The sequence below is a fragment of the Sus scrofa genome, chromosome 10, assembly GCF_000003025.6.
Source record: "Sus scrofa isolate TJ Tabasco breed Duroc chromosome 10, Sscrofa11.1, whole genome shotgun sequence".
NCBI classification, from domain to species: Eukaryota; Metazoa; Chordata; class Mammalia; order Artiodactyla; family Suidae; genus Sus; species Sus scrofa.
In genome coordinates, this window is record NC_010452.4 from 48,107,810 (window position 1) to 48,123,057 (window position 15,248).

Consider the following 15,248-nt stretch of genomic DNA (forward strand, 5'->3'; position numbering starts at 1 on the left):
AGCCCTAGTAGGACCGAAAAAAAAAAAAAAAAAAAAATCAACATTACAGAAAAACTCACATTCAGTTAAGAAAGGCTATATGGTCAAAATTAGATAATTTATGATTCTATAAAGTTAAAGGTTATATTAATCCATGTTAACAGAAAATTTAGATAAAAAACTAAACTTACGTATTTTCACAAACCAAATCAGCATCAAGCCTTAAAAAACAGTAACAAGTTTTTATAAAGGAATAAAAGTAACATATGCTACATTCCCATTACTACCAAAAAGAAAATAACAAAAATGCTTTAGAAAGCCATGTGCTTTCTTTTTAAGCATAAAAACACATATTTCTCTCCCAAAATCTTAGGATGAAAAGCATTTTTAATTATAGAATGGCAGTTAATAGCTTTTTTTTTTTTTTTAGTTAACAGCTTTAAGGACCTAACAGATTTCGTCAGCTCCACTCAAGGTTACAAGCAATATCTTCAGCATCATCATTTTGCTTCAGTGCCTTCCTCTACATAAGCAGCCACTGTATCGCTTAAACAAACTAAACAGAGCAAAACTGCCGAGGTTTTAAATTATTTTCCTACCTTATCAAAAAGTTGAAAAGGTTCAAATTTAAGAATCTGGGAAAGCAACAAGTCAGCAAACTAAACCCATGGTAAGTGACTCTCATTCTAGGTCAAGTGTGAATGTGATAATGCTGAGCAAGGAGAAGAGAATTCTTTCTGAATTTCTACGTGATGGTTACTGACATAAAATGTATTTTAACTTCCTAAACTAGAAGCAAATGAAATCAATATATTTGTGGGAAATATCAAAAAAAAATATATATATAAACTTTCATTTTTTAGAAGCCTATCAGAAATACAACTACATTTTTAGCACCTGCCCTCTCCCAAAAGTACAAAATGAAACCAAAGGCATATACATACCATATGCATTCCTCATGCTTCCTTCTAGAAGAGCTAGGCCAGATAAGATTTCTAGAACTCTCCCCATTACATGCACAGGAATATTATCTTATATCAATGTTTCACAAGCAGAAAGTTCATTTCAAATTTGTGACTCAAAAAAAATATTTCAATAGAACCTCTGAAATGTTTAAAAAATTACTAAACTAGATACAGTCTTCCTTTAAAATAATTTAAACATAACTTCACCTCTTAACCTTTAACCCCTCCCAATAAAAACCCCAATACATTATTAATTAGGTAATCTAAAAGGTAATTTTAGTCATGCTTCTAAAGTACACAAGGTCTTCCAAACAGATCATGTATTTCTTTCTCTTTTTTTTTTGTTTTTTTTAGGGCCGCTCCCACAGCATATGGAAGTCACCAGGCTAGGGGTCGAATCAGAGCTTTATGTAGCTGCCAGCCTACGCCACAGCCACAGCAACTTGGGATCTGAGCAGTGCCTGGGACATACAGTTCACAGAAACACTGGATCCTTAACCCACTGAGCAAGGCCAGGGATCAAACCTGCGTCCTCATGGATACTAGTCAGATTCGTTTCTGCTGAGCCACAACAGAATTCCAGATCACGTATTTCTAACAAATATTTCAAGATCACATTTTCTATCTAACAAACTAAGCAGTGTTTGAAATGTGATATTATACACAATGACACTCTACCTCAGGCAGAGGTACTTAAGGCCAAAGGGATTATTAACACTGCAAACATAAAAACAATGACTTAAAATACTCAGGAGAAAGCAGGGAAAATACCACTGCTAATGGCACTGCTGTCAAATGAATAAAATGTTTTGAGCCTTTTAAAAATGGACTTTTATTGGGAGAGGTGGGGGGAGGAGTGGTGTTGGTGATAAAAAGGAGGTAGTATCAGATCCAAGACTTAATTTAAAAAAATAAATCAATTCAAGCTTTGTTCTCAAGCCACTTCATGCTGTCCACAGAAAGCCAAACCATTCCAAGCCAAAAGTCATGCACGTATTTTCCTGAATTCAAGATTAAAAAATAAAAGAAAAAACAAAAACTCATACCTCTCCAGACGGCTTCTCATTTATAGGCTAATGTATAACATTGATAAATTGAACAGAGATCAATTGTTTTGTCACTTTACCAACAGCTGTATAAATTTAAACTCAGAAATATATAATTTAACATAAAAGTAGGCATTCCTACCTTGTAGCCACATCTTTCAAAATATGCTTCCTCTTCTTTTTTTGCAAGTTCACTACGCTTGAAGTATTTTTTATTTTCCTAGTGAAGAAAGAAGTAAGTTATTAATATGTCTTTGGATAAAATTTCATGCACCTTGATTAATAACCTGAACAGTCTTCAGTTTTTCAAGAACTGGTAGTTTTTTGGCCCCAAAGAGATTATACTGATTTCCCGAACACACCAACTGTCCCCCACCACGATCTAAATATGAGGTATTTTTCTTGCAGCACCCATTTTAACAGGCATATCCGACAACACAGAGAAGACACCAACCACATTTTCCAAATGTTCGCACTGTCTTGATTTCATTTCCCAGTGTCTAAATTCAACTTCTACAAGCAGATTCTTATGAACTACATAGAATGGGATGCTTTAATTACTTTCTCCAAACAGAACCAATCAAACAAAAAATATGGTAGCAACACATCTTGTCTCATTACCAAGAGAGCTCCGAAGGTGTTATCTCAATTCTTTTTTGCCATCTGGAAGCTTACTGTAACAGTCAATTAATTGTATTTGTATTAATCAACTTTTAAAAATAATGTAGATGTAGAATGGTTTTGGAGAGTCTTTTTAGTAAAAATATGCTTGAAAGGTATTTGTTTTAAAGACATGATGTTAAAAGACAAGCTCTAAATCTACTGCATCAGGAAAAGTGCTAGTTCTTTCCCTGCTATACGTAAAATTATGCTGTTAAAATGCAGTCCCTTGATCATCTCATAACAGATAAAAGTATCAAATCACTATGCTGTACACCTGAAACATAATACTGTGTTATCAATTATAATAAAAAAAATACAGTCCCTAATCCAGAGGCTTGTTACTATCCACAGCTCTGCCTCTTATTATTTCATTGATGACTTAGCTCAAATAAAGATACTGCCCTAATCTATTTGTAGTAACCATGGCAGTGCCTTAATAATACCTCCACACATGTATTTAGCACCTCAAAGTTTGAAAGCTCACTCCGACAGTGACCATCAATAGATGTTAAAACCACTATTAGAAAAGCCAGTGGTGAACAATGGTACGACCAGGCTGCCATACTTGAACCCACTAATCAAGTTTGGCATCGGTGAAACACTGCACCTCCTACGTGAAACACATACGAAGTACACAGCAATAAGTGTTCTCCCTAAAAATCGAATTCAGAACTGAATCAAACAATTAACTTCCAGTTTACTAGAAACTTAATAAATAGAGGAAAAAGCTCATTGATACCACTCAGAAGCAACCAAACACTGGCACATTTTACAAAATTAGTCTGTTTCTCCAAAGTTTATACATTAAAAAGGGGGGGGGGGTTTCCCTGGTGGCTTAGTGGTTAAGGATTCAGTGTTATCACTGCTCTGGCAGAGGTTTGATCCCTAGCCTGAAAACTTCAGTGGGAAAAATAAATAAATTTTTTAAAGTAAGATAGCTGGAGAAACAAAAATGTTCTTGATTATAAGAAACCAAGTTATCATAAACAAATGCAGTAAGTGGACTTTGTGTGGATTTGATTTGAACAAATCAACTGTAAAAAAAAAAAAAAAAAAAAAAAAAACCTATCTACGTATTTAATTCAACTGAGGATATTTGAACATGAGAGGAGTATTTGAAAGTATTAATATTAAGGACCCAATTTTAATTCTGCTGGATGTGATCTTAACTCTAATAACATGTTCTTATTTTCCAGAGTTATATTTGTTAGGGGAAAGACAGACAGGCGTTCATTACACAACTCTACTTGTGTGTATGTTTAACAGTTCATAATTAACAGTTTTCTTAAGTTCATTAACTCACTAAATATTAACAACTTCTCTGTTGCATACTAAGCACAGCCTTACATATATAAAGATAACGACGTTATCTGAGGTAAGGAACTGATGGCATCGTCTGAACATCAAAACTACTCTGAGAAAGGTGGGTGCAAATAACATTAATCCCACTGCAGAGGGGAGAAACCTGAGAAATAGAAAAGTCAGGCAATGTTCCCTGAACTCAGTGAACCTCATAAATGAGACTCAGAATTCTGGTCCTTAAATCCTATGCTGATCTAGTATTCCAAGATTAAGTTCTTCACTCCCAAGACGCATTTTAGCATCATAATTTCTTTTGACTACACAGCATGTACTGGTCATATTTCAAATAAATGAGTTGACAAACACGTCCTGAAGCCTCTCAGAAAGAGCTGATATGCAGGAATAACGTAAAAGAACTCTCCAGGCCAGAGACCACAGTCCAATCTTGAACTATGCTATCTTTTACTGCCATGTCTCAATTCCATTGAACACACTGAATAAAACCTTAAGCCTAGAACATCACTTCTCAATTCTCAAAATGTGCACTTCTGGGGGCCCCTAAGACCTTTAGAGAGGTTCCACAAGGTCAAATTTATTCTCAAAATAATACTAAGACATTATGTGCCCCCACCCCCACACTGTGCTCACATTTGCATTGATGGTACAAAAGGAATGATGAAGAAAAAAACTACTGGAACTTTAGCAGAAATAAAGGCTGTTTATGTACCAGTGGTCACTATATTCTTTACCACCGTGCACTTACAGGAAAACAAAAAGGCCAGTTTCTCTTAAGAATGTCTTGATAAAGTACAATTTTACTTAATCTCAACCCTTGAATACATGGCCTTTTAATATCTGGTATGATAAAATGAAATGAAACACATGAAACACTTCTGCTACATAATGAAGTAGAGTAGTCCTCTCAAAGAAAAGCACTTGTGCAACTGGTTATTTGGCAAACATTTTCTCAAACTAAACAAAGCAAACCTGTTACCTAAAGGAAAACAATGACAGAACTTATTGCTCAGGATAAAATTCCACTTGTCAAGCAAAAATTAGAATGGTAGAAAACCGGTATCCATCACTGTGAACTTGATAGCGTACCGGTACTTATCTGATGAAATCAGCAGTGACATTAAAAAAATGATTTTTAAAAATATTCTCTAATGAAATACATCAACATTTAGTAGCTCTGCCTAACTCAGCAAAGTTGAAAAGCTCATAATGTGGAGTTCCCATCATGGCTCAGCAGAAACGAATCTGACTAGCATCCATGAGGATGCAGGTTCGATCCTTGGCCTCGCTCAACGGGTTAAGGATCCAGTGTTGCTGTGAGCTGTGGTGTAGGTCACAGACGCAGCTTGGTTCCCACATTGCTATGGCTGTGGTGTAGGCCGGCAGCTACAGCTCCAATTTGACCCTTAGCCTGGGAACCTCCATATGCCTCGGGTGTGGCCCTGAAAAAAAAAAAAAAGGAAAAAAAAAAAAAAGAACACAACAGGAAACTAAAAGGCAAAGAAAAGCTCATGATGTTACAAAATTATGCACAGGCAACAGATCTAGAACGGAACAGATCAATGGATTTTAATGTATGAAAAGTCCACTGATGTGGGTGAGAATCTAAACTCTTAGCTAATTTTTAAGAAACTTACCACTTGTCCAGTTTGGGTGTAGTATCAAAGAAGAACATTCACAATTACCTGAAAAGGCTATTTAAATAATCCCTTTTCCAACTACCTGTTTCAGGTTGAACTTTCTTCAGATACTTGAGCAAAAATAACAGATGGCAACAGGTGTGAAAGGAGAGAAAGGATAATCTGCCTTCTAACATGCCAGAGATTAAAGACATTTGTGAAATGTAAAATATGCCATTTTCTCACTGACTAATTCTTTTGTTTTGGAAACACAGTTTTCATAAATTATTTATGTTAACATACAATGAAAATAAACATACACTTTACTGTCTCATATTTAATTTCCAATAAAGTAATTATCCAGAAATACATTCTAACCAACAACTCATACAACTCAACAACAGCAAAAACAACCCAATAGAAAAATGGGCAGAAGGCCTAAACAGACCTTTCTCCAAAGAAGATACAGATAGCCACAAGGCACACGAAAAAATGCTCAACATCACTAATTATTAGAGAAATGCAAATCAAAACTACTATGAGGTACCACCTCACACCAGTTAGAGTGACCATCATTAACAAATCAACAAACAACAAATGCTGGAGAGGGTGTGGAGAAAAGGGAACCCTCCTACACTGCTGGCAGGAATGTAAACTGGTATAACCACCATGGAAAACAGTATAGAGGAACCTCAGAAAACTAAAAATAGAACTACATACAATCCAGCAATCCCACTCCTGAGCATATACCAGACAAAACTTTCCACTGAAAAAAATAATACATGTACCCGTATGTTCATTGCAGCACTATTCACAATAGCTAAAACATGGAAACAACCTAAATACCCAGTGACAGATGAATGGATTAAGATGTGGTTCATATATGCGATGGAATACTATTCAGCCATAAAAAAGGACAAACATCATACCATATGCAGCAACATGGATGGAACCAGAGACTCTTACTAAGTGAAGTAAGTCAGAAAGAGAAGGCCAAACACCATATACCACTTAAATGTGGAGTCTAAAATGACCTATCTACAAAACAGTAACATATCATAGACATAGAGGGCAGACTTGTGTTTGCCAGAGGGGAAGGGGAACGGAGGGGGGATGACAGGGTGTTTGGGGTTCATAGATGCAGATTGCTACATTTAGAACAGATGGATGATGGAGCCCTGCTGTATAGCACAGCAAACTGTATTCAGTCTCTTGGATGGCAAAGGAAAGAAGGGAAAAAAAGGGTGTGTATGGGTGGCTGGGTCACTTTGCTGTACAGCAGAAACTAAAGGGACACTGTAAATTAACTACACATTAATAAAAAAAATACACTCTAAGGAGTTCCCCTGTGGCTCAGCCGATTAAGGACCCAGCATTGTCACTGTTATGACTCTGGTTACAGCTGTGGCACAGATTTGATCCCTGGCCTGGGAAAAAATAAGTAAAAGATTAGAAAAAAATTTTTTGAATTAACGACAGAATGTACACTAGAGTCCTGCAAACACAAGTCTGTGAGTAGCTGGTATGGATTTTAAGACAGCATGTGAACTGATGGTAAATTTATTTGGATTCTCTCCTAAAGCACCTAACATTTCCACTGGGCCTCTCACCCCCCACAGATTTTAAAAACAAGCTTAAGAGGGTATACATAAAGAGCGCCTCTCCATTTAAAGACAGAGTCCAACTCCTGCGAGGTGCTTCACAAATGTTCTTGGACTCTGACCAAGTTGTGCTGTCTGGATGATAAGCCTGAGATCCCCAGGTCTAAAGCACACAAGCTTTTCTACCACACAGCCCAGACTGTTGGCCCTTACTAAAGAAGGAGAGGTAACATTAAAACATGCAACACGATCGTCACCATTTCATTAATGAGAATCAACATTCCTTCAATCAGATTAGGGTTTTTAGTGTTTATGTAAATGAAACACAAATATCATCAAGAATTCTACAAAAAGACACTTAAGAGCTAACAAATATGCAGCCTGGACATGCAAAGCAAAACAATACACGTGAGATCACAAACCACCTGGCAGGGTCAGTTTCTTGCTGAACAATGGAAATAAACCATAAAAAATCTGAAGTAATAAGCCAAATGTGTGGGCACCCCAACACAATTTAAAGAGAGACAATGCTTTTCAAAGGAAAAGAACTATAAGCCTTCAAGGGGCCCTGTTTTCTCAGTGCTAGGCAGTCACTGATGATTGATCTCAATGATGTCAACCAAAGAAGAAAACTACCAAGGTCAGAGTTACCCTGCTGCACAGCAGGTTAAAGCATCGTGTCGTCAATGCAGTAGCTCTGGTTGCTGCTGTGGAGCAGGTTCAATCCCTAGCCTGGGAAGTTCTACATATGTTGTGGGTGCAGCCAAAAGAAGGAAACTATACCAAGATCTACCTTGCACAGGTGAAATCTCTTTGCTTCATAATTATATATATTCATATGACTACATATAAAATTATGTAAAAATATATGCAAGAAATAACAATCTTACACAAACTTTTTAAATACATTTAAACACATCTTACTATTTGATGCAACCATCCCAATCCTAGGCATGTACTCAAGAGAACATGTACTCGTGTGTACACCAATGTTCACAGCAGCTTTATCGTAATAACCAAAAAATGCAAACAATCCAAATGCCCATCAACAAGCTAATGAATATCCAGCAGAAACTGGCACAACACAATAAATCAACTGTATTTGGATAAAAAGTTTAAAAAAAATCAAGCTAATGAATAAACAAATTGGGGTATAGCCACACAATGGTGGGAAACTGTTCAAGTAACAAAAACAATGAAGTCTCGATACAGACAAACTGATGAATGAATCTCAAAATTAGGCTGATTGAAAAGAAAGCAGCTGGAGTTCCCGTCGTGGTGCAGTGGTTAATGAATCCGACTAGGAACCATGAGGTTGTGGGTTCGGTCCCTGCCCTTGGCTCAGTGGGTTAAGAATCCAGCGTTGCCGTGAGCTGTGGTGTAGGTTGCAGACGCGGCTCGGATCCTGCGTTGCTGTGGCTCTGGCGTAGGCTGGTGGCTACAGCTCCGATTCGACCCCTAGCCTGGGAACCTCCATATGCCGCGGGAGCGGCCTAAGAAATAGCAAAGACAAAAAAAAAAAAAGAAGAAGAAAAGAAAGCAACTAAGAGAGAACATATTGAACAATTCTGTTTACATAATTCTAGAAAGTGCACACTAATGTTAAAGTAACAGAAGGCAGATCCATGGCAGCCTGTAAACAGGGGGTGTAGGGCACAGGGAGGGGCAGGAAAGCAGGATTCAAAGGGGCACAGGCAACTCTGGGGTGAGACCAACATTTTCACTCTCCTCATTGCAGTGATAGCCTCACAGGTGTCAACATGGTAAAACCAAGTTGTGTGCTTTTTTTTAAGAAACCTTTTATGTGAGAATAGTTTTATTTTTATTTTTATTATTTTGGCCACCACATGCAGCCACTGGATGTGGGACCTCAGTTCCCAGATCAGGGACTGAACCCAAGCCACAGCAGTGAAAGCACCACTAGGTTACCAGGAACCCCCCAGGTTGTACACTTCAAATGTGTGGTTTATTGTCTTATCAATCATACCTCAGTAAAGCTGTTTCAAAATAAACAGCACAATATAGGAGCAACCTAAGTGCTCATAAAGAGATGAATGGAAAGATAGGATGTGGTTTACATGCAAAATGGATTACTACTCAGGCATAAAAATGAATGAAATAATGCCATCTGCAACAACATGGATGGACTTGGAAGGCATTATGCCAAACGAAATTAATCAGGCAGAGGACTTACCACCCAACTATCAGACTAACAAGAAAAAAGTTGGGACACCACTCAAAATGGCCAAAGAGGAGGTGGCACTTCTAGGAAAACAATGCAACCTAAGACAGGTGTTTCAAAGCTACAGAAAGGGTAATGAAAGGAATTCAGATTCCCAACTAAAATTTTTCTTAAAAAATTGACAGAACAGACTAAAACAATGAAACGTTTGACAGACACACATGGAGTTAAGGAAAGAAATGTTGCATGAAACTTTCTTCATATATATCAGATCAAAATATATATTTCTTACCATGGCTGGGGCAGTAAAAAAAAAAAAAGTCTGAAAGTTGTTGACAGACACTATGACACAGAAAGATAAAAGGCTATAAAGAGAATGATTCTGCATAAAACTATACATCTTTGAACCAAATGACTGTATTCGCAGGCATGAAAAAGAAAAGGCGTCCAGTAACACATACTCTCCAACGTTACGCAGAAGCCCTCAGCCACGAAGTGGGCAACTGGAGGTCTAGCCTGGGACTTGGAGAGTCATGTAACCTCAACCTCAATGCCCATGGAAAGAGCACATTAACCGCCTTAGGCACCAAGCAGAATTGTTGTAAAGCTCCAATGAGAAAGCATATCAGAGTGCTTTGAAAAATACAAATCACGTTATGTTAAAATCTAATTTTAAAGTAATTTAATTCTTAGACAAACCCCAGGTTTACAGGGTAAAGATAAATAGCCTGTTTGTAATGGTTAAGAGAGCAAGCTTTCAACTGGGAGAGATGGATTCAAATTCAGGCTCTGTCTCTTGCCAGCTGTGCGATTCTGCAAATCACCTCACTTCTTCAAGCTTGCATTCCCTCATCAGTAAGTGGTAGGAACTGTAAACTTTACACAACTGCTGCACAAATCACATGAAGTTTCAGATACAAAACATTCTCCATCACCTGGCAGGTTACTATTACCAGAACTACGATTTTCAGTGTTTTTATCCTCATTTCACGTCCACCCTTTGCTGGTCCTAATTGGGAAATCAATCTTACCTTCTGGCCAGAGTTATCAAATTACAAAATGAAAGACCTCCCAGAAAAATAGTTTATATATGATGATACATCACAAACAATTATGTAGAATCAGTAATTTTTTAACTGATCATATTAAAATATTGGTCTATTTCCATGACCAAGAACCTGATTATGCAAACACACCTGCTGTAAACCCTGAGCGTAAGCTGACCTTTTCATGATTCAATTTTTCCTCTAAGGTACTTTAGATTTTAACACCTGGCCCTTTCTAACACCCATTATGTGTTCCAACATCTAAATTAGCTTTTTCAAATACTCTGAAACTACTTATCTAAAGAAAAAGCCTCCTGAGTTAGAGACAAAAATATTAAGTTACAAATATATGGACAAGCTTCCCCCACCTCCATTTGCTAAATAACATTCAATTAACTCTACTCTGCTAATTGATTATAAAGTTGCAACAATTATGAAATTTGCCAGCTGCCAAGCTAACAATCACAATTTGCTTACACTACATCATAAACATCAATCATACACTACATCCAAACACCTAAGCTGGATGTCCTCAAAAGGTGGTCCACAGACCTCTGGAGTCCTTAAGACCCTTTGCAATGGTCCATGAGGTCAGTTTCCCGAGCAGACAAAAATAGTTCAGTCAAAGCGCAATACTCCAAGACTATTTTCAGTACCAAGGCATTACTTGCCTGTTTTCTCTGCTGCCATTTACACCGAGGGTGAAAAGCAATGGTAAGCCTCCTGAAGGCATCACAAGAATCAAGACAGCAGCACCAAACTGTACCAGCTGTCACTTCAAATGCTAAGCACTAATGGAGGAGTGGTAGCAATTTCACTCAACTATCTCCTTGATGAAGTAGTGAAATTACTAATTTATTAAGTCTTGGTCCTTGACCGCATCTTTTTAATATCCTGTGTGACAAAACAGCAAGTATGCATAAAGCACATCTCATTTATATCAATGTATGATGGGTATCTGAAGGAAAAGCACTTAGGGAGATGAGCTGTAAATTAATTTTTTTTTTAATTCCAGAAAGTTCCAAAAAGTAAAACGAATTTGCTGTGCCCACAAACTACTTCCATGGCATTTACCTTGTATTTATAATTATTTCCATGGCACTGACATTGTATTAGGTATTCTAAGTAATCTAGAGATGGTTTTAAGTATTCAGGAGGATGTGTGCAGATTACATGCAAATACTACACCATTTTAAACATGAGACCTGAGCATGTCTTGTACCCTAGTGGAGATGGTGGGGTGTGTCCAGGAACCAATCCTCCATGGATATCAAGAAATGACTGTACAGTTATTCAGACCCTGGGTGTTGGGCAGGAAACATCCCCAAACTGAACAAAATGATTCTGCCACTTCACAGAAACAAGTGATACAGTATTTCCTCTCTATGACAAAATGCCAGCTTTCAAGTGAAAATAAAAGTTGTGGACTGGAGTTCCCGTCGTGGCGCAGTGGTTGACGAATCCGACTAGGAACCATGAGGTTGCGGGTTCGGTCCCTGCCCTTGGCTCAGTGGGTTAAGAATCCAGCGTTGCCGTGAGCTGTGGTGTGGGTTGCAGACGCGGCTCGGATCCCGCGTTGCTGTGGCTCTGGCGTAGGCCGGTGGCTACAGCTCCGATTCAACCCATAGCCTGGGAACCTCCATATGCCACGGGAGCGGCCCAAGAAATAGCAACAACAACAACAACAAAAGACAAAAAGACAAAAAAAAAAAAAAAATTGGGGGACAATTTAGATCTGTTACCATAAGCCCATCAATTCCCCAATACCTAAAGGAATTTCTCATAAGATTGGTGGTGATATTAAACACAGGTGACCCTTGGGCAATTAAGAGATTAGGGTTCCCATCCTCAAGCAGTCTGACATCCCCCATAACTTCATAGTTGGCCCTCTATACCCTGGATTCCACATCTGTGGATTCAAGCAACCTCCGTCATGCATGCACTGTAGTATTCATTAGAAAAAAAATTCGCCTACAGGTGGACCCATGCAGTTCAAACTCGTGTTGTTCAAGGGCTAACCTGTAATGTGATTTCTTTTAAAAAATACTGTGTAGGAGTTCCCGTCGTGGCTGAGTGGTTAACGAATCCGACTAGGAACCATGAGGTCACGGGTTCGATCCCTGGCCTTGCTCAGTGGGTTAAGGATCTGGCAATGCCATGAGCTGTGGTGTAGGTCGCAGATGCGGCTTGGATCCCGCGTTGCTGTGGCTCTGGTGTAGGCCGGTGGCTACAGCTCCAATTCAACCCCTAACCTGCGAACCTCCATATGCTGTGGGAGCAGTCCAAGAAATGGCAAAAAGACAAAAAAATAAAATAAAATTAAAAATACTGTGTAATGAAATATGTCAACACATGGAAAAGCCGCACAACTCAGAAAAGCAGTAATTCTGATTGATCTGATTGTGATCAATGAATTACCCTTTTTTTTTTTTTTTTTGTCTTTTTTGCTATTTCTTTGGGCCGCTCCCGCGGCATATGGAGGTTCCCAGGCTAGGGGTAGAATCGGAGCTGCAGCCCCCGTCCTACACCAGAGCCACAGCAACGCGGGATCCGAGCCGTGTCTGCAACCTACACCACAGCTCACGGCAACGCCGGATCATTAACCCACTGAGCAAGGGCAGGGACCGAACCCGTGACCTCATGGTTCCTAGTCGGATTCGTTAACCACTGAGCCACGACGGGAACTCCTGAATTACCCATTTTTAAAACCTCTCAGCTTTCACTTCTAACAGTAAATATTGATAAACCCACCAACAAAAGCCCTTTGGGACCCTCAATAATTCTGGATGAGTAGAAAGAGATCCTGACACCAAATGCTGTGATCCGTCCATGATGGAGGTTCAAGAAAGAAGTTCTACAATCAGGTAATTCTTTCTCCTCTTTACTAACTCGCGTCTTAACCTTCTCCTTTAGTGACGAGAGCTCGTCAATTAGCTTTTGTATATGCTGGGGGTGTGGGGGAACCTTTTTAAATTGGGTTTTACTGAGGTTAAAATCACACACAAACACCAGCCTTAAACACTCCAGACAAAATCAATTCAGTCAAAACTCAATTTAGCTTATCCCACAAGACTAATTTGACTTGAGCCATTTCTTGCTTAAGCCTCTGGAAATCATAAGCAAAACTTAAAACTGTTTCCCCAAAACGATATGAAGTAACCATTAGCCAATTCCCTATCATTTAACAAAATTCTAATATATGAGCACTGCGAAGAAAAAACAGTCACTGCCTCCCCATCATAGAAGCTGCTTTATAACAACCTACACCTGGGCCTCATTCCAGGTTTTGGGTGGCGAACTGATTTTTGGGATTGTTTGCTGGTGTGCGCACAGTCAACTTTTACTAATTACTACTTCGGTGATTCGCTTTACTTCGGTTATCTAAGAACTTCTGACACTAAAAGAAAGAAACCAAAGAATTCTAAGGAGTAATTCCGAATCGGCTCTTCCTTTACATTCCAGTTGGGCACAAATCCTTCGTAAAACGACAGAAGTGGAAATGGGACACGTCGCAAGAATACCTACATATGGGAATGGCTACAAGCAACAGTTGGGGGGAGAGGGGAGGGACTTCCAAAATCTCGGTTTTTCCTACAATTCCCACACTTCCATCCCAAAGGTTCTAGAGTGAGTACCGACGGCACAGTGGGTCTAGAGAGAGTCACTCCGAAGCAGTGGCGGGGCTCTGGCTAAGCCCCACCAGCAAGGACCCTTTCAGTACCGTAGCCCTCCCCCAACCCCTCCCCCACGCAAACTCTCAGCTCCTCCAGCGCCAACGCCCCATGACCCCAACTATCCTCACCACCAACAGGTTCCTGTCTTCCACCAACTGCCGCTTCCGGAGGATCTCGGACTTAAGAACGTCCATTTTTCTGCCCGGCTTTAAGCTCGAGTCGCCCCTCTGCGGCTCCTCGGACCAAACCTTTCCACCCAGCCAGCCGCCGCGCACCTACTACATGAAGTGAACCCAAACACCGAACGACAACAACTTACATGGCCACTTCCGGCGGAAGCTGAGTTGAGCGAGAGGAGGGGAAAGAGCGCTCCGGGTTACCTATTGTTGACGAAGCCATTGTGGATTAGCGCCCCTGGCGGCATCCTCCAACAGCACACTTGTAGTTTCCATTAGTAAAGATGCAATGAACGTGAACTGAAATGGAATACGAGTATTCTGAATCGATGCTGCATTTTTAAGTTAAATTATTATAACTATGTCAGTTATACTTCAATAAAAAAAGGAAGACATAACTATACTTGCATGTACCTACTAGCTCAGGTGCAAGAAACCTCTTAGTCGAACACTTCAATTACGTTAATTAAGGCCAGATCCTTAATTACAGAGGGAGTTCATAGCAGAGTTCCTGAAGTTACCTGCTTACCAAATTAATGTGCTAGAGTAAGAAAACCCTGAACAATATACCATCTCATAAGTATAGAGTAAAAGGTATTCATTGCTAGTCTGTGAATTTCCTGTAAACATAGGCTAGTCACTACATACATTGAGGTAAATTTGTCTCTCCTACCTGAGTTCTAGATTGCTTACATATTTTGGTGATAATTGAACATTTACCCCAACAAACTGAAATAATTTCTTTAGTTAATGTGTTCAGCAATCAAGATTTTCAGTGAGATGATTGGAGGTCTAATCAGAAATTCTTTTTTTTTTTTAAAGACCAATCCAAGAAGAACAATTAAAGTGGACCAAAATGTTATCAGAGATTTTAATTTTTAAAAGACCCTAACAACTGTTTACAATGCATTTTTTGTTTCTATGCCATTGAAGCTGTGTTTGTTTGTTTGTTTGTTTATTTATTTATTTATTTATTTATT

At 39.0% G+C, this 15,248-nt stretch overlaps 1 protein-coding gene across 4 annotated transcripts in view; it reads right to left on the reverse strand.

Moving 5' to 3' along the window:
* PRPF18 (PRP18 pre-mRNA processing factor 18 homolog (S. cerevisiae)) overlaps positions 1-14,413 on the reverse strand; it is a 59,994-nt gene extending 45,581 nt beyond the window's left edge. Inside the window, exons 1-3 of one of the 4 annotated variants that reach the window (XM_021063991.1) lie at positions 14,221-14,413; positions 2,133-2,210; positions 1,991-2,017 (exon numbers count right to left, since the gene is read on the reverse strand). In XM_021063991.1, the coding sequence (XP_020919650.1) occupies positions 1,991-2,017; positions 2,133-2,210; positions 14,221-14,286 (171 nt within the window). In that variant the 5' untranslated portion in view covers positions 14,287-14,413. 4 annotated transcript variants of the gene reach the window in all.